The sequence below is a fragment of the Teleopsis dalmanni genome, chromosome 2 (assembly GCF_002237135.1).
Source record: "Teleopsis dalmanni isolate 2A chromosome 2, ASM223713v2, whole genome shotgun sequence".
Taxonomy (NCBI): domain Eukaryota; kingdom Metazoa; phylum Arthropoda; class Insecta; order Diptera; family Diopsidae; genus Teleopsis; species Teleopsis dalmanni.
In genome coordinates, this window is record NC_051847.1 from 100444787 (window position 1) to 100467981 (window position 23195).

A 23195-nucleotide genomic window follows, 5' to 3' on the forward strand; every position below is an offset into this window, starting at 1 on the left:
AATGCATAGGATGCGCTCCATCAAAATAGAAACAGCGCTAAACGAGGCTATATTAACATGTAAATAATGGGGTTAGGGGAAGATTGATGGAAAATTGCTTAGCTATTGAATTTAATAATTATATTGTTTTTAATAATAAGAAAACCAAATATTTATTTCTTACAAAAACAAAAACAATGTAATCGAATATATATAAAAACAAATAAAATTCTAAGTCAGTCAGATCATTAGGTCTATTTTGTGTTTCCAGTTTTCCGCCTTTTTGTCAAAATGGCATCTAGAGTAGTTTGCGTTTTCCTTTAGCGTTTTCTTAGAATTTGTTGATAAGTGGATAAAGCATCTATAAGACCCCGCCTTGTTTGTGAACTCCCGTCAAAATTTGACTCATTTTCAACAAATTGGTCCATAATTTCAGTTGTAGAGCTCAAACTCCTTTTTACAAACTTCATCGAAAGTTTTTTTTTGTTCTTCCTCGAAATCACAACTATCAATATTTCTGTTTTCTTCTTGCTTAGTGAATTCCTTGAGCTCATCATTAGAAAGACAAGCTGCTGTTTCTTGAACTATTTCTTCGATGTTTTCCAGATTTACCTCATCTAAACCGGTTTGTTTCGTGAATTCCACTATTTCATCGATATCGACAGAGCGTACAATGTCTTCGCTCTTACTTAAATCTGACCAAATGTTCTTCCATATTCCTTTCAAAGATCTTTCTGTTATCTCATTCCAAAAAAGGTTTCTGTTTTTTTATAGCATTCATGATATTTTAGTTTTTCAAAAATTCTCTTATTGATTGCTTCTCTCTCCGTCTGTTTGTTCAAACATCTGCTTAAATGTTCGGGTTGAAATAAAAGAGCGCTAAACCAAAACGTTAAACGAGCGTTAAATGAAACAGCGTTAAGCGGGGTCTTACTGTATCTAAACTTTATTTTATTACTTCTTGCAAAGGTGTGTAGAATCGAACCCTAATGCTATTTAAATCAGTGCACGACAAGTCAATTTGCTGATCTACATCAATATATAATCTAGATATGTATTTTTTCGAAACATATATATAAATTTTATTATAAATTCTTTCACAAAATGTTCAATATTGTATTATTGACAATAACTTGTTAGGGTATTATAGGAGTGATGTTCGAAAAACAAATTAAATTTTAATTGAAATAAATTAAAATGAGAAATACAGTGAACTCTCGTTAGTGTGAGGTTAATGTTGCGTTCAACAAATGTTGACAAATTTTTGAACAAATTTCAAAAATGTGAATAAAAGTGTTGGGCTTAAGTTCAAGTTTTCAAGTGAGCACTGTGCGGTTTAATTGCATTAAAACTCATGTCCTTTACCAAATTTACTTATATTATTAGGTGGACAATATTTTTACAAAAAATTTACATTCACATGATACAGTCACTGTCACTGTATCATGTACCATGAACTAAAGTTTAACTCAAGTTTATGAGAATCCATCCATTTCATCGTTTTAAATCAAAAAGGACATTCTCTTTGACATTATATGGCGTGAAAATTTACCACAAAAACTCTTACTCAATTCCATTTATTACATACAATCTGCTTGTTGAAACATTCGATTTTTCACATCGAATTTTCTTCCATAATTGGAATCGTTTTCTTCAATCTAGGGCAGTAAAATCAACAAGTAAATAACGAACTACTATTATATGCACGAGAAGTCATTGCACGATTTGCCATTCGGTCTAACAATGGAGTTAGATCTTGATTCTGATCGTTACAGCCACATGATTACGAAATTTTGTGTCATCGACTTGAAGATAAGGATAAGGAGATATATAATTTCTTACAAGTGTCGCAAATTACATTACACGTAACTATATCATACCATAGGTCGAAAGATATTTCGCATCCAGATATTATGTAGATTTATTGGAAATATTCTTTAAAATACCAATTCCGATATATATAATAAGTTTATATATATAATGAGAGGAGATATTTATAATAAGAGGGGATGTAGAACTGCGACAATCGGGTCTGCTGTGCCCCCTTCTGGGTTTAGACTAAGTCTCTAGGCACTGTTGCGTCAATAAAAAGTACTATAGAGTCTACTCAACAGAGATTTATTGCCTTTTCCGTAAGGATATACATTCCCAGCAGTCTATTCCGTTTGTGCACTAGCGCAGGGCATTCTAAACTACACATGTGGCTGATTCTTCTTCTCTTCGCAGAATCTACAGTTTACATCCTTATAGGTATATGCCCATATATAATTAAATAGGAATTATAATTATTGTATATAAAAAAATTCCATATTTAGAAATGTTTCAATGAACCAACAAAATATTTAAAAAATAGTTGTAGGATTATACCGGAAACACTATTACTTAATAAATGCGTAATTAATTCATCAGCAATTAGTGAAAGCGGCATGAAAAAATAAAAAAAGTTGAAGCGAACCAGACTTTGTTCTGTGGTTTATTGAATAACAAAATATAAAAGGTTATTTGTGTGTATTAATTTTTAAGTGGTATAGTGCAAATTACCGCATCATAATTTGTTATACATGCAGCACACTCCATTGTCGATCATTATACCATGTAATCCGCACCAACTCTTAAGTGCATGCCATTTATTTGGTTGTGTAGCCGAACCTTAGGGGAAGAAAAAATCGCATCATATGAATTATTATTTCATAATTTATTTGTGTTTCATTTAAGGGGTGAGAAAGTCAAGAGTTGCTTGGGAGTTTTAGTTTAGTTTTGCGGCTTCGAGAAAAAAATTTTATTATGCGAACAGTGGGATAATGGATTTATTATATTTGTTAGAAATCACCAACTGGAACTAAATTTGAAAGTATGAAATTAAACAACGAAATGAGATTGTTGCGCTTCAAAATGCATTGCTAAGGAGGATTGTTAGCATTTATAATAAATTCTATCATAACTTCAATTGAAGGAGTCTTCTGCCGGTTGATTTAGGCATATAGATCTTGTTCAGCGCATATTCTATTCGGCTTAATAATATGAATATAGTAAAAAATATATATCTGGTTTTCAATAAATAGTGGATGTGTATTCAAGTTCATCGCATTGCGACCGTCCGTCCTATATCTCTTTTTGATCTCGGCATAACATATATGTACATACTTTTTAATCATGTAATCTCGGATGCTTTGCTTCTTATCGAAACTAAATATTAAAAAAAACATGATTAAAGCAAAATATTTGAACATTTGTTTATCTATTGTAAATGATCAGCCCAGTGAAGCGTTTAAGTACGCATATTATTATGTAAAGGAGGGAGGACGAACGTCGTCAGCATGCCTCAACTGTCATTGGAATAATAGTAGGAAATCTCAATTGATTTTGTCTTTTTTATAAAAGAGAGTATAGTATAGTATAGTATAGTATAGTCGATTTGTTATTTATATGTGTAAACGCTCAACTGTAAGCTGTAAACGATACCAAATATCAAGGAAGGGCTAAATTAAAAATACACAAGCGAAATTTAAAGTACATGTGTACATAGGGATTTAATTTTTTTCCATTTTTCCTTTATTCTATTTCGCAATTTTACATTTAATTGAAATTTTTGTTTTTTAATGACATGAAGCTGAAGCTGAAGCAGGGAGTATATTTTAAAATGCGACAACAGCGCTGATTATTACGGCAACAAGACATCGACATCGACATCGATATCGGCAACGTCTACGACACTAACAACGACAACGAATTGACATTTTTTTGGGGAGGTTTTTCAAAATTCTGCTCTTATAATCATCCATGCGCATATATATTTTGTTTTTGGTTCCCAGGTTTTAAAAAGTTTTCGACTGTTGTTTTCAACCCTTTGGGCGGTTGTGTACACACAAACCAAATACATAACATAGAATAATTAAATAAGTCAGTCACGGGTCGGTATAAACTTAATGCCATGTACTCGTATACCTATATGATGTTGAGCTTTTCTGATTTTCAGAACAATAGATTTTCTTCATAAAAATCTATCGATTAAGCTCTATTATTGTTTTAATTAATTATTTAAGAAAAGAACAACATTTCTTTTTAATTTCTAAATTAAAACGAGGGGCAACCTCGAGTTCAATATTAAGTTTCTGTACTCTAGCTTAGTAATAAAATCTGTTTATTGGTTTAATATTTTTCACAGCAAATGTGACAGTTCCTAACAAATTATAAAACTCAACTCACACAAATCGAAAACGAACGCAAACACAATGTAGGCTTTCGAAATATGAAACTTCAGTTATACGAATAGTAGCTAAAAACCTGTAAAATAATAATTACATATGATATGATAAAAGAAGTATAAGAAGAACTCAAAGAATAAAAATTCAACAGTAATCTATGTTATATCGCGGGAACATACCTTATTGTTTCTGTAAAAATTGTCGATTTAAAGTAATCCATATATCTTTATGTTTTTACATAACATAAGAAACGCTTGTAGTATCAAGATCTCAGTTAATCAAAAAGTTAAGAATTCTTTTAATGGTATTAAGTATATGAGAAGACCAACAATTTTTATAAATATTGGAATATTGAAGTTAAGCACTCGTATAACATACATATGATAAAGTCGTATTAAAAAGCAGTAAAAACGATCGAGTTCGAAACATTCTGTATCGAAATAGAATTTATAATATCACTGATATGGTGAAAGCAGTCCTACCTTGTCTACAAACTCCAATGGTAAACTACGAGGTTCATATCTTCTGAAAATAAGATGAGTTATTAAACTTTAAATTTGTTTAATGATTTTATTGTTTATTTTATTATTTATCAACAAAAAACAATAAACAATAAAATCATTAAGATGATTTATATTGAAATGAATGACACACACAATAATGTTTACTACGAATTCATATATATGGTATAAGCAAGGATTAGAGGAGGAATTTCGAACTTTATAATATGTGTATACTGCATTCAAGCTGGGTGTGCTATGGTCAAATAATAATTGAATGTATAGGTTAATGATAAATAAATGCCGAGTGCTTTTGTGATGAAAACTCTGATGTTAAAGTCTACTTCCAGTAATAAGATATTTTAAATTATATAAATAATATCGGGTGTTTATTATCGGGTATTAATGAAATTTTTTTAATATAATTTGATAGGTAATTTGATGGCATTTATTTTTTGAATATGATTTTCGGGATATGTCCGCCGTGGCTATAAGTTACATGGTCCAATCGATCAGTCCAATTTTTGACTATTTTTTGCAATAAATGTGGTCTTATAGCGCCAATGGTTTCATAAACATTGACTTCCAATGCTTTAAGAGTTGCTGGTTTGTCGGCATAAGCTTAACCTGATAATTACTTAACATAGCCCCATGGTAATGGCTTATTGCATAGGCTTAGACCTTTTGTGCACTGCGACCAGCTTGATCTATTGTGCACCTAACTTAGCCAAATAAAAAGTAAACGAGAGGTGTTAAATCGCACGAACGAGGGTGCAATTAACAGCACCACTTCTAGAAATAAAGTTGTTACCAAATTGATTTTGCAATAAATCGATTGATAAGTGCGCTGGATGGCAAGTTGCACCGTCTGTACGGCCGTTCGAACCAAATGTCATTGTTGTTAAACTAATTAATTTTTGGCAACAAAAATTCAGTAAGTATGGGTGATAACGCTCTTCATTCACCGTAATAGCAGCTCCTTCCTCATTTCAAACGAAATAAAGACTAATGATGCCGCCAGCGTGTAAACCGCACCAAACAGTCAATTTTACTGGATGTAATGGTGATTCCATTATTTTCGCTCCATAAACGGCAATTTTGTTTCTTGACGTAGCCTTTATGTTGTTCACCGTAAAATGGACGAAGTGCTCTATGAACTTCGCGAATAGATTTATTTTTTTCAAAGTAAATAGTTATCTACTATTTCAAAACGTTGTTCTAGCGTAAGACGATTTATGATGAATTGCCAAACATTAGTGAAAAGACAGTTTGCTGTCAAACCATAGTTATCGATATCGATTGTTTTCTTGCACCTAAAAAATTAAGTACATTTTTTTAGCATTTGTCTAAAGATGAATTCTTGTAACGTATGCAACGCATAAATTTGATTTACTTCATTTCTGAAATATCTACACTTTAGAATTATAAAATTCTATTTTTAATTTTAATGAATTATCTTCAAAATGAATTATGTTATTTTTTTTTTTGTTTTTTATAGGTTTAACGCGACCGGCAATCTATCCATTTTCTTCAAGTCAGTATCCCTACCCAATCCTGAGTCCGGATATGTCGCAAGTAGCGTCGTGGTAAGAAACTTAATTCTATCCAATATTAGTTACATTAATGATTAAATTAATTACTTATTTCTAGGCACACGCCATCGGTGTATTCCGCTGCATCGACTTTTAGAAACCCATATCCATCTTCGTTACCCATTAATACGACAATACCAAGGTAATTCGAAATGGAATAATTGAAAAACAAATTTGTGGAAATTAAATGTTGAATATTTAGTCGAATTATATAAAAAACCCCAGTCCTTTGAAAAATAACTATAATCGAATTATATATATAAATCTTAATGTTTATAGAAATTTTTTATAAGAGCTTAAATTAGAAAAAAGGGTTAAGAGATCTAAAGACATAATTAGTTCATTTGAAATCCTTAAATCACAGATTTAAACTGACTTTACTTGTGTGTGTTTTGTTATTATTATCAATAATGCATATCTTTAACAGTGATTTCCCGTTTCGATTTTCGCCAAGTTTGATGCCTTCAGTTCATAGTTCACCTCATCACGTGCTTAACTCGCATCCTGCTGTCGTAACGCCTGGACCAAAGCAGGACTGTGGCCAGGATTCGACGACGAATCATCGATTTTCGAGGTAAGTGCTAACAAAATTAATTTATGAGTAAATGATTTATGAGTAAATATACCTTCATTAATTCAAATGAATTAAATTTAGGCTATTAAATTTATTTTTTTTTTAATTCGGTGGTTTCTTAGTTCAACTTTTTGTTACATTATCAACCTTTATATCATTCTCAGCTTTCGTTTTTTTAACATACGCCATATTTGCTTTCAAGCGAATAAAATTAAAAAAGAGTAAGTTTCTTATAGGTTTCTCTTTCTAATAACGCCTGCGCTCCACTTATACCATGTCGTCTTGGTGGTTACGTTTCTTTCCTTTTGTGAAGTGGGAAAGCTTTTTCTATTACAGGCACAGGCAGGCAAAAGTTTATTTTATTTTGGGTCGCACGTATTTCGCATGCAAATACTAAGAAAACGATGTATAAAAAAAAACCAACCTTCTGAAGTAGGTTTAAATTTCGTATTAAAAAAAGTACACCCAAATCTCAAAATTTAAGTAGGAACTGTATATATTTTTGTATATTTTTGAAGCTTTATACAACTACCAATAACAATAAGCAATCATAAAAAATTAGTTAAACAATAATTATATGTAAGCAGATATAATATAATTTCAAATTTCAAATTAAAATCTTGAATAGCAAAAAAAAAGAACAAATGTTAATACTTCAGTTGAGAAAACTTAACGCAATCATCATATTGCGTCCAAGTTTAGATTTTTTAGTTCAGTTTTAGTACAACGTAGTACAACTAATGTAGAAAACATTTGCTACGCGTTGTTAGGTGTCGCTGTTCACCATTGCTCTGTGTATGGAATGAAACATTCGCAATAGAACTTCAGATTCTATGTAAAAGCAATGACACCAACCACAATTTGATAAATTTTATTGATATATGTACAGTATAAATTCACTATTAAATTACTGCAATTGCTCATTTGTATGTGAGATGGCGCTATTAGTTAAAAAATTATATTTGATTGTAACTTTCTAATTATTCAAATGCGGCTCGAAAGAAAATTTTTTAGGGCAAAGGACCTAGCAGTTCAGTTCCTTATTCTTAAATAACTTTAAAATTAATTTCAATGTTAACTCAAAAATAATTAAATATCTAATTTTTGTGTTGTATAATAAATATTATTAACATGTCGTAAGTCAGTGGCGCACAGAAAATAGTACAGAATTTTTTTGATTAAGCCATTTCACAATTTGAGAAATAGGTTAGGTTCAATTGGACAATATTTTTTTAACATTTGTAACTATTAAAAAGGAATTAAATGAAGCAAACAGTTGCGAAAATATACTTCGGACATAAATACACCACGATAAATTATGACCATGCCATAAGATCTGGACATATTGCAATTGTCTTAGATATGTTCCAAATATGATTCCATAGGGCTATTCAGGCTAGTTTCCATTCCGTTTAGAGATTTATTACAATCAATAGCTGTTGTTGAACTAAATTCAAGAATTTTGATGCGAAGGGAGTGTCTGATAGCATAAATATATTTCTACATAATATTATCTACACCCAAGCAAGTTGTGGATCATCCAACAGCTATAATTTTACAAATGACTAGCTGCTTAAATAAAACTTTACCGCCCAGTTGTCTACATTACAGTTGTTAGTATAAATGGTTAAACTCAATTCTACTGAGAGACTTACCGACAACTAGATAGGATCAATATTTGATGGGAAGAAATCAAAACGTTGGACTTCCATAAAAAATAGTTTCAGCATCTAAGTGATATCGAAATCAGCACTGAGTTGTAATTTGTTAAGCATCGACAGTATAAAGATTTGACTAAAACCAGCCACTGAACTTTAATACTTATGAAATTGTATAATTATAATATTGGTCTTATGGACAGTTGATTAAAACCATTCGATCATACTAGGTTGTAGTCCCCAACTCTTACAAATAGCTTACGTAGAAGTATCGAAATGGTAACTTACCGCTTCCGAAGATATTTTGTCTTTGAAAATATGCGTTAATTTTAGTATTTTATATTCGTTTTTTTTGTAGGAGGAAAACACAAAAATATGTACGCGTATGTAAGAGATAAGAAAAAACTAAATAATATTTTTACATATTATTGCTTTCTCCTGCAATTTCTGAAATTGATTTAATTGTATGTAATATATACTTGGAACTTAAGTACAAAGAATTTTATCCTTGCTTTCTCTGCAATCGTCTAACATTAGGGAAAACAATGCATTTAATTTTTCGCCCCGAAGTGAAAATAAGAGAAAACGTAAGAACGAAATGAATTTTAATTTGTTGACTTGAAAATAGCAGAGATCTTACATCAGCTGATTTCAACATTGAGCACTTGCATTGCATTTCTTAGTGTGCGAAGTATTTCGTGATCGGATTTAGCTTGTGTTGTTTTTTTTTATGCTTTTTTGCTTTATGTATACTTTTTCGTAGGTAATAATTTTTCCTGCCGTAGTGGCTCTTATAATACGATTAGTGAAGTAAAAATTGTAAGTGTTTAGTATGAAAAACTCTAGTATTTGTATTTGCATTTGCATTTAATCCAAACTTAGTATAATACAAATCGAAATCATCCAAATACATTATGATAAGTTATTTGTGTTATTGCTAACAATAACATAGATTAGAAAATTTTTATAATATCTCCAAATAAAATAAAACGCTTACTGGTATTTATACTGAGAGTTACTGAGCAGAAGACGTTTTGTTGTACTCGCTATAGTTCCACGTTCGTATTGTGGACTTGATATTAAACTGTAAATATTACATTTTGAAAGATACTGTAAATATAGAAACATTTCTCGGACAATGTTTATGATTGTATAATTCCAAACTCTGAGGAAGTTCTCAATTTCATATGCTTATATTTTTCAAACCTCATAATTTCAGTGATAAATGATAGTTTAAAGAAAAAATTTTTAAATTTATTTTTCAAAATTCTTAATATACCACAAACAGTTTTGGAATGATGGCACCAGAATTTCTCTGATATGCGCATGAGCCGTTCTGAGAAAAATCAAAAACTGAGTTCCTTTCTTGTTGAGTACTCGGTGAGTTGTGGAACTTAATCTGGCAATTTTATTAAGTACGGTTAAACAATATGAATACATAAACAGTTCATACTAATTATTTAGCCCCCGCATTGAGTTAAACACGAAGTGCAAATAAATTATTTTCTTTCTATTTAAAATGTGTAAATAAGTTAAAAATGTGTAAAATTTTGAAGACACCTTTTCAGTATTGTTATGAGGTTCAGAGATTCAGAATTGAAGAGTAATGTCGAGTAATAAACTTTTAACGCCAAATTCAATACAAAATCGGGAATAATGCCTGCTGATTGAAACGAATTAATAAATTACTTTCGAACATTAAAGCACACTCTCAGACGTATGTATGTGCATATGTTGCCCCAGTCGAAGAGTTGCAAAAAGTCTAAAAGCGTTAACGCAATCTAATAATTGTAAATAAATGAATAATAGTGACTTTTAGTGATAACTAAAATAAATAAAAGCCAAAAATAGCGAAAAAGAGTGAAAATGATAGGACAGTTCGGGAAATAAATAAATATAATATTAATAACAATAAATATGTTAAGCGTTTTCAATATCTTAGCGTATTTTCGTAAGAAAACCTTCAAAGAGCAAAATAAATGGTTTATTAAGCGTTAATACATGTTAATTGTAGGTCAAATTGTTGCTTTTTAAAAGATTTGTGAAAATTTTAGTTTCGTTTTACAGCATCCTTTCTATTCTATTGATAGACAACTACACTAAAAGGTTGTGAAATGCACTATTGAGAAAGAGAAAAATATAAGAGAGAGAAACAGTGCTGGCTTTAAAATTTGGTTCTGGGTTACTCTAAATATGTCATTCAACACAATTGAGTGAATCGTCAAAATGGAAAATTACGTTAGTTTAATAGTCTAAATATTAATAACTGCTAAAATAATATTATTATACACATAATTCCTATTCATGAAATAGGACTTACAAGTGCAACATTATAATACGTGTGCATGTACGACAGGGCACTCATCAACTCCAAGTCAATAACTTAATTTTGATTCTCTAAAGGAAGACATTGCTCCTTAATTTACTTTTCTTATTGTATTCTAAGACAAGTATTTCCTTCAAGAACGCCAACTTAAAAAAAATAAAAAATAATGGTTACTACAACAACGAGATACTTCACTTCGGTTCATATGCGCAATATTGCGCAGGCTATACACTCCAACCATAAAAATAAATTTAATCAACAGGGAAATGTTGAAAAGTTTTCTGCCTGTATAATAATGTTAACAATTGTTTTTGTATTTGTATCTACAAATGATAATTTTCGATTTAAATTTCGTTCCAATCTATGCTGTGGAAATGCATAATTTTTGTTGTAAAACTAGTTTGAAGAAAAACTAAAATTAAGTAAATAAATACTAAATTCTATTCAGTCTTTTTAATGGTAAGCTGTTTAGCTTTTTATACATAATCGTTCTCTAATTTTTGATCAGAATGCTTCTAAAACTGTCTTGAATCGCAAAGAACTTACTAACTCTAAAATGTATCTAATAATGCATAGTTTATGAGTGCCGAAGTGCAAAATAATATGCGTAAACATTTGAAGCGCCAAATAATCGGTAGCTAAATTGTATCCATTAAGAATCAAATTAAAATATTTCACTTGTTGACGCACATTGGATTATGTTTATAAACTTTCACGGCTTTAATAGATTGACAAAACATCTTATAAACAAAAGTTTTAGTCAATTTAATTGCATAATTAAGAGAAAAATCTTTAATAGTGATAAGTAAAATGTGATGAAAATGATTTAAATTTTATTATCGGTAACATACAAAATATTAAGATCAGTGCTACTCTTCCCTCTCATCTTTTTCTATCCATCATCAACATCAATACAATTAACGTTTTCATAGAGAATTTGAGTTTAATTACTTAAAATCCAATCGTGTCAAATAATTATGAATGTCCAAAAAGATAATAAAACCACAACCGTTGAATCAAATGTGACAAACGAATCTTTTTGCTCAGATTACAAACCACACTTTAATAGTACAGAGATTAATTCTGTGGACAATTCACATATATCTATCAAAGCCATCGAATTGAACAGTGATCTGCATAAAAATAAACAAGGAGTTAGATATATTGATAAAAGTGAAACCGATCAAAGTTCGAAAAAGTTTGATCAAAGTTCACAAGTTGAAAAAAAATGTGATCTACGAAAGGAAGAAGAAGAATGTGAACCGGTAGTCGAAAAGCAAAGTGGATATATTCAATGTGATGCTGAAGATACACGTATATTTAAGAGTAATCTGTTTCCATTCAGTTTGAATAACTCAACAAACATGTTATCAAATATACTTATGTATCCTAATGAATTACATTCAAATAAACCTATAATTTCGAGTTTAATGCAGCAACCGGAAAATTTGTCAGAATTAGAGGGTCAAGGCCCGAAAATAGATTTTCAACAAATTCTTTTACAACAAAATAATCAACAACAACAACAAATGCAGTTCCATCAGCAACAGTTTAATCAGCAGCAATTTTTAAAAACTCAGTTGATGTATGCAAAATTGTTGAGCCCCACCACGTATTCGGAACCATTGTCCGATAGCGCGTTTCACATTAACGACAACACATTCACTACACACTCGCAACAACAACAGAAAGTTGAAGATAATTCCATTGGTGAAAATGATAAAAACAACAATATTTTTAACAGTACTTATAATGAAAACCAAAATCCAGAATTGCCTACCACTGAATCACTTTGTAATAAGGCTCGACACTTGCCTCAAATTATGTTATCGAATCCAGTTACGTGTACCGACACAGAAAAAAACCATCCAGTATTATTGTTATTAAGAAATCAGGTAAACACCTTGCTTCAAGCGAAACTGTTTCTGGAGAAACTGCTTAATCTAACTCAAGACTTCTTAATAACTGCTCAGCTGCCAAAATTTGCGTACGATTCTAATAATTTAACTGATACAGTAAGAAAAGGTTTATGTTTAAATGACGATTCCATTAATTACATGATAGCAAACATAAAGCAACTAATATTGCAATGTGAAAATGCTAATTTGTATTATATGCGGTCAATCCAACGCCTGCAGCAAACTAAGGAACAGTTTTCACATTGTAACATAAGTTCCGTAGCCACAGCAGCAATGGCAACAGCACTAAAATTGTACCCACCTTTATCTGTAAGATCAGCAACTGGTATTTGCAGTTCCGAAAGTGGGAAAAATTCAGAGTCAGAAAATGCAAGGTCAAATAGTTTTGTACAACAAAAAGTGTTTTCGAAGAACTTTGATGGAGAAGCACTTAACTTAGATAGCTCTTTGAAAGAAATTGAAGACAACATATTAAAGTTCGTAAGTGATACTAAATCCTTTGGCCATTCTGTTGATGATGACAATAATAAAAGTATTGAGTCTGAATGTAAGGAAATGAAATATGAAAGAAACTCACCGAACTGTTTTTGGCATCCTAAATTTATTGATAAGGAACATTCTGTAACTGCTGCTGAAATAATACTTGAATGCGCTGCTCTAACTACGCAAGGGAATATAAAAGATACAGATGCAGCAGTGATTGCTTTGAAATCAGCAATTGGAACGGTTCAGAATGCAGTAGGAAATAAAATATATGAAAATAAAGTCCAAATTAAAGAGAACAAATTGTTTTCTTCATTAAAAAAGAGCAAGAAAGGACTTCCTACAAACATTTTACCAAATTCAAGTGCACCCATCACTACTGTTAAGAACAATGGCATTGTTGAGTCAATGATAACATCAACCCCAAGCAAACATCGACGAAAATCAAATATTGCTCGACGTATCAATACGACGACAGCTACCATGACAGCATCCGATTCATCTACTAGTGCAATATCAAATGCAACGTCAGCATTAGTAAATAAAGTAAGTCAAATTAATCCATATAATAGCCATGTATTCAGTAGTACTGCTACGATTCCAACCTTATCTAATGTCTCAACACATATCGAAAGTAAGTATTCTTCAAATGCAACTATACTTACGACAACAAAATCATTATCAAATGCAGTGACCACTTCAACTGAAAAGTCACCGCCACCAGCTACAATGTCGTCCCCAACAGTAACCGCGCCCGCAACAAGTGCAGTAGCGACTGTTGCTGCTTTTCACGGTAGAACGTTCACAGATATTTTTAAAGCTCAATTCAATGCTCTAACCGCCGCTGCTGTTGTTATGAATGCTGCAGCAATAGGCAATTCTTGCCCTAGTGATATGCCATTCGATTTAAGCATTGGATCAAAATTAAAGCAAACGTAAATACCTTACATTTTGTATTTTCTGTTAAGTATATTTAAGGCGTATTCACACTAAGGTGGTGTATCCGTGGATGAGTACGAAAAATATAGACAAAAGAGTAACAAACTCTAGTAGTCAAGTATAATCATATACATATTTTTCGTTATTCCATGTCAAACGCTGGTACACCTCTCTTTCTTAAATACGCCTACAATTTTGTTTTTTTATATACATAAACGGAAGAAAGTGCATGTTTTTGTGACCCAATTCCTAATCAGTCAAACCCAACAGAAATCCTCTGTTCATATTTTTTGAGCATTTATAAACATTTCCAGAAACGAATATTTTTTAATATCCTTGACACTATTGTGAATAAGATGGATATTTGGTTTGTAAAGATGTTTTTCGCGCAGTAAAAGAAACGTTGCAGTCTATCTGAGTATATATGTTTCACTTTCAATCAGTACAATAACACGAATAGATTTAGAAAAACCCATCTGTTTCTTGTTAGCTAAACTAGTCGTTCAGTTTTAGAGTTAATCGATTAAACTTTCCCACAAGATCGTCTTTTGAGTCCAAACAGATCACACTTATTCCCGAAAAGAGGCTTCTATTCTTATATATGCACATTTTTGCATAGGATTTATATTATAAAATGACGTTCTTATATATGTATTTATCTGATAAAATGTTTTTTTAGTAAATAGGAGAGAGAATACGTGTGAAGAGTATTGAAAGTACAACAATCCCAACACTAACTGTTTTCTTGTTTAATATTTATTTAATTGTTTTTATATTATATTTTAAAATATTTTTTTATTATTACATTATTCATCTTACAATAATGAATAGCTAAATTGAAGCACTATTAGATCTCAGCAGAACATAATCTTCCATCGCAAGTCTAAATCGCGTCTTCCTAGTAATGCTTCCCTAAAGATTTAAAGTTTGTGTTCAATTATGAATTAATTAATTACCGAAGAAATATTAATATAATTTGTTGTGTATTATAATTTGTATTTTTGTTATGGGACGGCGCAACATCTTATTTAAATACTATTTTCCTTTTGCTATAATTTCTAGAAACTTAGATACCAAAAATTCCACAAATTCACAAAGCAACGAATGCAAAGACAGTTCGGACGACAAAAAAAAGCCGCACATCAAGAAACCGCTGAACGCTTTTATGCTTTACATGAAGGAGATGCGCGCGAAAGTCGTTGCGGAGTGCACGCTCAAGGAATCTGCAGCTATAAATCAAATATTGGGTAGAAGAGTAAGTACCGCATTGTGCGCACAATAAATAATTATAATAATTAATTATTATTTAATTATGATTTTAAGTTTTAATCACTTCATATCCATTGTATATGTTGTGTACATAATTTGAATTTTAAATGAATATACATACATACGACATAAAATTACTTGTTTCCATTAAATTGTATTTCTTCCATTTTTTGAGAACTTCTTACAAACACTAAAAATAAAACATTAAAAATGAAAAAAACATTTTCCAAACCGATCTCCAAACACACGTTCCAACTGCATCGAGGGCGTTTCTTAATAAACTTTGATATTATCACGGATAATTTCAACTCAAACAAATTATTCTATATCCAGCATTACCTACCTATCCTATTTGAATGCATATTGGATATTGCCATATTGTATGTAGAAATCTACGCTTATACGAACTATATGGGCTCTATGCCTATGTTCTCATAACAAATTCAAGTACGTCCGCAGTACCGTTAGTGAGAGCTGCAACAACCGGCTCTTACCCTATCTAATAACTATGAAACTAAAAACATATATATTGAATATTGTGTTTAAATATATTAGGAGTTAATATCATGAACCGTTAAAATCAATCCTAAATTGAAACAGCACATATAGTACATACTACTATAGTACGTACTATTTTACTTTTAAAGTAAACAAATTTATAAAATAAAATCATCAGTTTTTGAGTTACACTAGAAAAACGTTTTACAAAGCTTAAAACCTCTTGTAGTGGCATGAACTGACCCGAGAAGAGCAAAGTAAATACTACGAAAAAGCGCGCCAAGAACGTCAGTTGCATATGGAATTGTACCCAGGGTGGAGTGCACGAGACAACTATGGTTATGTGTCGAAAAAGAAAAAGCGTAAAAAAGACAGATCGCCCGCGGATTCGGGAGGTATTGCACAGAATTTTTATAAATATTTTGTTGCTTTTATTTTCTTTAAGTTAATATAATATATGTACTAACAAAACACGCTACACACACATTTTACAGCCTCCTTCTCTTTCCATATTTAATAAATCGTTTTGGCTTTATTTGATTTTTTAGTTTAAATCATTTTAACATTTAACTCGTTTTAACATTTAAAGTTAAACGATTCAAAAAAAAAAAATTTTTTTTAAATCAGAATCAAATCAGATTGAAACTTAGAAAAGAACTTATACTTTTTTATATAGATTTTGTATATATTTCTGAACAATATGAAATTTCTTCAATTTCAAGAAGGAACTTCACGGTGAAATTTTTATTATTAATTTTTAAAGTTCATTTTTTTGAACACTAATTATTATATGTAGTTTTGCTTTCTTAGCTAAAATTATAGAATACTCAAGCAAACGAAATAATAAACCCTTGAGCAAAAAGGAACTGAATCCAGATATTGTCATATATTGTAATTTATAAAGAAATGAAGAGATAAAGGTCGCTTTATTGTTATTTATGAAGAGATAAAGAGAACAATATCGCTTTCAATATTTGATAATATATAATATGAATATATAAATTATTTCGACCGATTGTTGTTTTTTTAATAAATACGTAGGTCCATTTGACAATGTCATATTAAAGTTTTTAGTTTCAGTCTCTAAACTGTCATCTTAAAATATCGTTAACATTTGTTGCGATTGGCAGTAATAAACATAAAATGCGAAAAATATATATGATATGCCAAAATCAACTGTTTCTATTTTAAATTTTTTTTATTTTAAGTTCAAAATGTTTCGCAAAAAAATAAATCTTCATATATCACAAAATCAAAACCAAGATCATTTATGACTGATAAAGACTAATATGATCTAAGAATATAAAATTTATAATTCATTACAAGATCTTCAGAAAAAAAAAATTAATATGACTGTAATAATGGATCCTAAGTATATTAACTACCGCGCTTGATAGTACTCAATAGATTTGATACAACTTCAAGCTCCTATCAAATGTCTTAATTTTTGTTTACTAAGAAATCCAATTTTTGGAATTTAAATTAATTAAATTATTATAAAAAGTTTAATAAGTTCTTTTCTTCGATGTCGATTAGTGCAGAATGAGACTCTTTCGTTACTTAGATGCACCTGGTATTTAAATTTGCTTGTTTTAATTGGTAAAAAAATTTAATTAAAATTTAATAAGGTAGTTAAAATGCATGCGTTTGATTAGGTAAATAGAAGATAAAATATATTAATAATATAACGAACTAATTAACAATAATAGGTAGTACCAATTCAATTTACTAACAAACGCATGACAAAACTATATACATGATGAATTAATTTTAAGTTGATTTTTTTTGAAAAATTGGCCCATTTTGAATTAAGCAATTTCTAATTGTAAAAATTTGTTTGACATTATATACATGAACTAAGAGAAACAGCGTTAACATACAAAATCACAACAAATGAATTATATTAATTTAAAAAAAAATAAATGGAAAAAAATGAAAAATTGTTAATTGGCAATACTTTTGAAATTATTTATTTTTTACATTATCAATTTGTTTTTATTATGTCACAATTTTAAATGAAAAAATTTTAAGTCTATATAATATTTAAAACTTAAGTACAACCAAGAACTTGACTTGCATAATTAAGCACAATTGGTTCTAGCATGCGCCCGAACCCGTTAACGATCAGTCGCTTAGATTATTTTTTTTATTTTTTGAAATGTACCTCACAATAATACAAAAAAAAAAGGAATCTGCAAAGTAATACTGGTAACATCTCCGGGCCGATATTAAATGTTCTCTTCTATGCCAGGAACTTCAACTTCAAATTGTGAACAATTTTCAGCTAAGACTTGAGCTTCTCATTTACGGATTACTGATAAGAGAGACTACCATATGTACAATATAGAGTCAAAGAGCTCAAATGTCAATTTGAGTGTTTCTAGAATTAAAAAAAAACAAATATTATTATTTAAAATGAAATCATTTATTGCTTGAAGTTTGTAAAACAATATAATTTTGTCATATATTTAGTAAAGTGTATAAATTTGATTTTATTAATATTTAATTATACACAATAGAAACCTAAGTAAGTAATTAACTATTTCTTTGTTCTATTTTATATATATCTATTTCATGGTAAATTCTTTTAAATTGAAATAATTCAAAATAAAAAATATAAAAAATATAAAAATATATAAAAAAATCAAATGAAATAAAATAAAATAAAAATTAAAACACATAATTTATTTATGAACAAAGTGGCACGCCTTAGGTCGGGAAGAGCAAGCTAAATATTATGAGTTGGCTAGACGCGAGCGACAATTGCATATGCAAATGTATCCAGATTGGAGCTCTCGGACAAATGCGTCGCGCGGGAAGAAAAGGAAGCGAAAGCAAGAGATCAACGACGGAGGTTAGCAAATAATGGCTTCTTTTTAATGTACTTCTATGCTATTTACCAGAAAATCATTATTTTTTCTCTAATTATTACTTAAATAACATTGCCATTCACAAGCCAAAACAAATGTTTGTACATACATCTGTTCATTTCAAATTAAATTATTAAAAAATTTACAATATATTATTATTCTGCATAAATTGGATACAAGCAAAAGTAATTTACTTATAAATATTTTGAAAAAAAAAAAAAAATATTTTGAAAAAAAAAAAAATGCATGCAATACACTAAACGTTCAAAATGAAACCAAAATTGGAAGTATTTTCTACGTAAAAACTTAACATATTTTTTATTTGTTAAATTATGTTGTATTGTCAAGGTGATTTAAAAACAAAAAAAAAAAAACAAAAAAAAAAACATTTGAAAGACCAATTGAAAGTAAAAATGATTAAATGTTAATGACTAAATAAATAAATTTTCTGGGCCAAAGCATGTCGTTTATATTGAGAAACTTCATGAATCTTTATTTTGTATAAACTTTGTATTAAAATTTGATTAAATTAAACTATTTCTAAAGAAATTTTAGTTTCCATTGGGTCGCCCTATATCGATAATTGTAATCAAACAAAGATATACATATGTAGCAATTATGAAAATTATCAAGGCTTCCCAGGCAAGGCAGCCGCAATTTTCAAAATTCATATTGATTTAGCGATCGATCCAATGACTCTAATGCACTTGTACCAGTAAAATATACATAGTTTGAATTACCTAAACTCATTCTGCCTTCCACTGCAGATATATATATATTTTTTTGATTTCTGATTATTTTATTTTCATTTTAATTTTTGCATGTGTGTGTAACTAACTAATTTTTAATAACTTCTAGCAAATTAATTCTAGTTAATTTTTTTTCTATTTTTTCTATTTGTTCTATTTGTTCTATTTTTAAGTAAAAATTCCAGTAGTTATCCAAATTGCAGTGCGTTTTATTTCTAATGATTTTTTTTTCATTCTACATTTCATTTTACAAATGTGTATTATAGGTTTTATTTTTTTTGTTTTTGATTTAGGAAATAATATGAAGAAATGTCGGGCACGTTTTGGTCTCGATCAGCAGAATCAGTGGTGCAAACCTTGCAGGTATGTATATAAAGACACTCATTTACGTATCGAAAACAAATAGACTTTAAGTTTTTCATAAGGGAAAGTAAAAAAGAGAACACTTACAACACAAGACCTGCCTCATTCGAATATTTGTTTTCAATTAATTTTTACTAAAATTCTTCCTAAGCAAATAAGAAAATATTGCATTATTATGACTACTTTTCTGTTCAAATGAAAATTCAACTTTTTCACACTCGAAAAACAAACTCGGGACCATCCAATCCAATCAGTTATGATTTTTTGTGATAGAAAATTCTTTATAATAGTATTATTTTATATCTTTTCATCAAAATTTAATTGAACTATTTACTCGTATAATAATTATGATCGCTATCTATTCTTCATATATTCTTGATATATGGTATAAATAAACGAAGAATTTTATTGTGACTACTTTTGAGTTTAAATGATAATCGATATGTTGCCTATATTTATCGTATTATTATAGTTATCCAATCTTTTTTGATAAATCTTTTTTATGATAAAAAATTGATTTAATTGTAATTTTTTTATTTTTTAATTTTTTTGTTTTTTTGTTTTGTACATTATATTAATTAAATTTATTAATTATGACCGCTATATTTTTATATTGACATACAAGTCGTTTAAAATGGTACTATTTTCAATAACAAAATCAAAGGTCGGAAAATAATTGCTATAAATAGACTACACCTTTTAAATCATAAAACATAGGATCCGATTTATTACTTATAATTTAAAAGTATCACATGTTTGAATATTCAAGTGCAATAATCTTTTATTAATATTATTATGATAAACAGTACGATTATAAAATTTTAACCTAACAATTATTTTGGGTCACAGTTATTTAAATTAGAACACTATTATACTCAATTGTTTATAACCTTTTTTTGTTTTTTAAATATATTCCGTATAATCCATGTATGCCTGATATGTCTTAATTCAAACTTAAATGGAGATTACCAAGAAAAAAACATATATATTTGTAATATTATATATTTACATATAAATGTAAATTTGTGAAGTACTAGTATTTTGCCACGCTTGCAATTCTAAAACGGTTTTCCCCTCAAAATTACATCCATTACAGCTTATATGCATTAGTGAAGATATTTTTTTAAATAAAATTTAAAGGATAAAGGATGTAATTACTGGTTAAATACACGTAATCAAGTTTTGGTCTATACACGATATAGTTTTTTTTTTTTAACATTTGTTTATAATTTGTACTCAATTTAAAAATAAATTATGCTAAAAGTATTCTGATATTTTCTGTTAAAATGATTTTTTGTTTTTATATAATGCTACACAACTCAAGTTGCCATTAATTAATATCCCTAAAACCATACTTTTCTATAAAACCAATTTTCTCAGCACTTACTATTAGAACGGATTCATTTCAACAAATACATTATATGTTAAGAACACCATAAAATTTTCGAATAACCCAGTTAGTGGTTTCTAACAATATATATATAATATATATACACTATATATAATACTATATTTAATTACCCGAATTAAGTTTTGCATTAACAATGAAAATATTTGTGTAATTATATGATTAATTATAGTAAGAATAGAAAAATAGTAAAAATATAGAAATTCAATTTCTCAAATCTTCAGAAATGATTTTTATCGCAATAAAGAATATATAATTAAGTTTCTTTTAAATTTTACTTTAAAAGCAATGACTTTCGTTCTAGTGATTAATATTAGATATCGAAGCAGAAATAATATATCATCTTTTCTGCTTAACAAATAGTGATTTGTCACAATTACAAGACTTATATAAAGAAATCATTACAAAAATCCAACACTGCCCACTTGAAGCAGTAGTAGTATATTGTATGAAATAGTACAATGCAATACATTGGATCAATAAACGAGTGTAGTTATTGTTACCCAGCGAACATACAGAGATATATATTATTCTGGTACTAGTTATCATAAAACCACTCTCACTCTCACATATGGATTATTGACTGTACCATATATATTCATTGCGTATTCGTAAACTATTATTAATTAGTTTAATTAGTTCTAATTAAAATTTAAAGCATAATATTTTGTGGATATTTCAAGATTCACCTACATGTGTGTAGCAGTTGCAAATGATATGCTTTTTTTTGTAGATTAATACATACATTTGGATTATAAAATATATACGAAATAGTGATCAAAACTTTATCATCTTAAGAATATATTAATATACAAGTATATATATTTAATATCACTTAACTTAATTAACCGTTTGAGTGTTTGATTTCGCGTTACAGGCTAACCTATCACGTCGCTAATACAAATATATTCCTTAGCACACTCCACCTATTCATATGGTATGTTCTCGTACACTGATGAAAGCATTCCCTGTTTGATTATAATATAGTTTTTTTATTTTATTTATGTTATTACAATTATAATATTCAAATACCATTTATTTTAATACTTATACATATATACATCTATTTTATTCTTTGATTTATGCTTAACATACAAACAACAATTTTATTTATATTTTTGAGTATTATATTATTTTTTCCATGCGAATTATTTTTCTCTATAATTATAAAGTTGTATTTACATTATAATAAACATTGTAAGTTATCTTTATTATATTTAGGTATATAGAATATATTAAAATTATTTTTTTTTTTGCACAACGAGATAAATTCTTGAAAAGAGAAAAATATAAAAAATAATTTAGTCACGTTTATGATTTACGGGATACTGCGGCTTAACAACGGATATTGGTATATTCAACTATTCTAAGCAAATTTTTTTACCATGCTTATATATCTTTATATTTGAAATATCTGAACTTAACATGGTAAATTTTTACATTAATAGACAATCGACGATTAACAACAAGTCGAGATGTCAGATGACGCAAAAACCGAAGCATTGCAGCATTGACACATAGCTGCATTGATTAATAGCTGCTCAGAATAGAAAATTTAACCAAAATCCGTCGTAATATCGCGGACCCATAAATGCGTAATCGTTCGAAATTTAAATAGTTGAAATTGAAGAGAGGAGAGATGGCTGTCTCGAATGCAGTCGGTAGTAATGTTTAAATTATTAACAAAAAAAAAACTATAACTGTGGTATATAATTAAGTTTAGGCCTTAGTTTTTGTAAATTAATGTAAAACTAATTGGTTGGTGCTTTCAGTTTCACATTAAGTATGGTATGTGAAGACACCAGTATTTTCACTACTATGATGAAGCAGTTTCCAAGTAAAAGACCACATTTAATTACGTAA

The 23195-nt window shown here is 29.1% G+C and overlaps 1 protein-coding gene across 5 annotated transcripts in view; it reads left to right on the plus strand.

Annotated features, from left to right (window-relative positions):
* Positions 1–23195, plus strand: part of LOC119684323 (protein pangolin, isoforms A/H/I/S) — a 75538-nt gene that overhangs the window by 46771 nt on the left and 5572 nt on the right. For 3 of the 5 annotated variants that reach the window (XM_038098344.1, XM_038098342.1, XM_038098341.1), the window contains 6 exons: positions 6183–6270; positions 6335–6418; positions 6704–6850; positions 15238–15430; positions 16172–16337; positions 19855–19924. In XM_038098344.1, the coding sequence (XP_037954272.1) occupies positions 6183–6270; positions 6335–6418; positions 6704–6850; positions 15238–15430; positions 16172–16337; positions 19855–19924 (748 nt within the window). Of the gene's footprint in view, positions 1–6182; positions 6271–6334; positions 6419–6703; positions 6851–15237; positions 15431–16171; positions 16338–18642; positions 18797–19854; positions 19925–23195 lie in introns of all 5 variants that reach the window. The other 2 variants (XM_038098345.1, XM_038098343.1) reach the window with 1 other exon arrangement.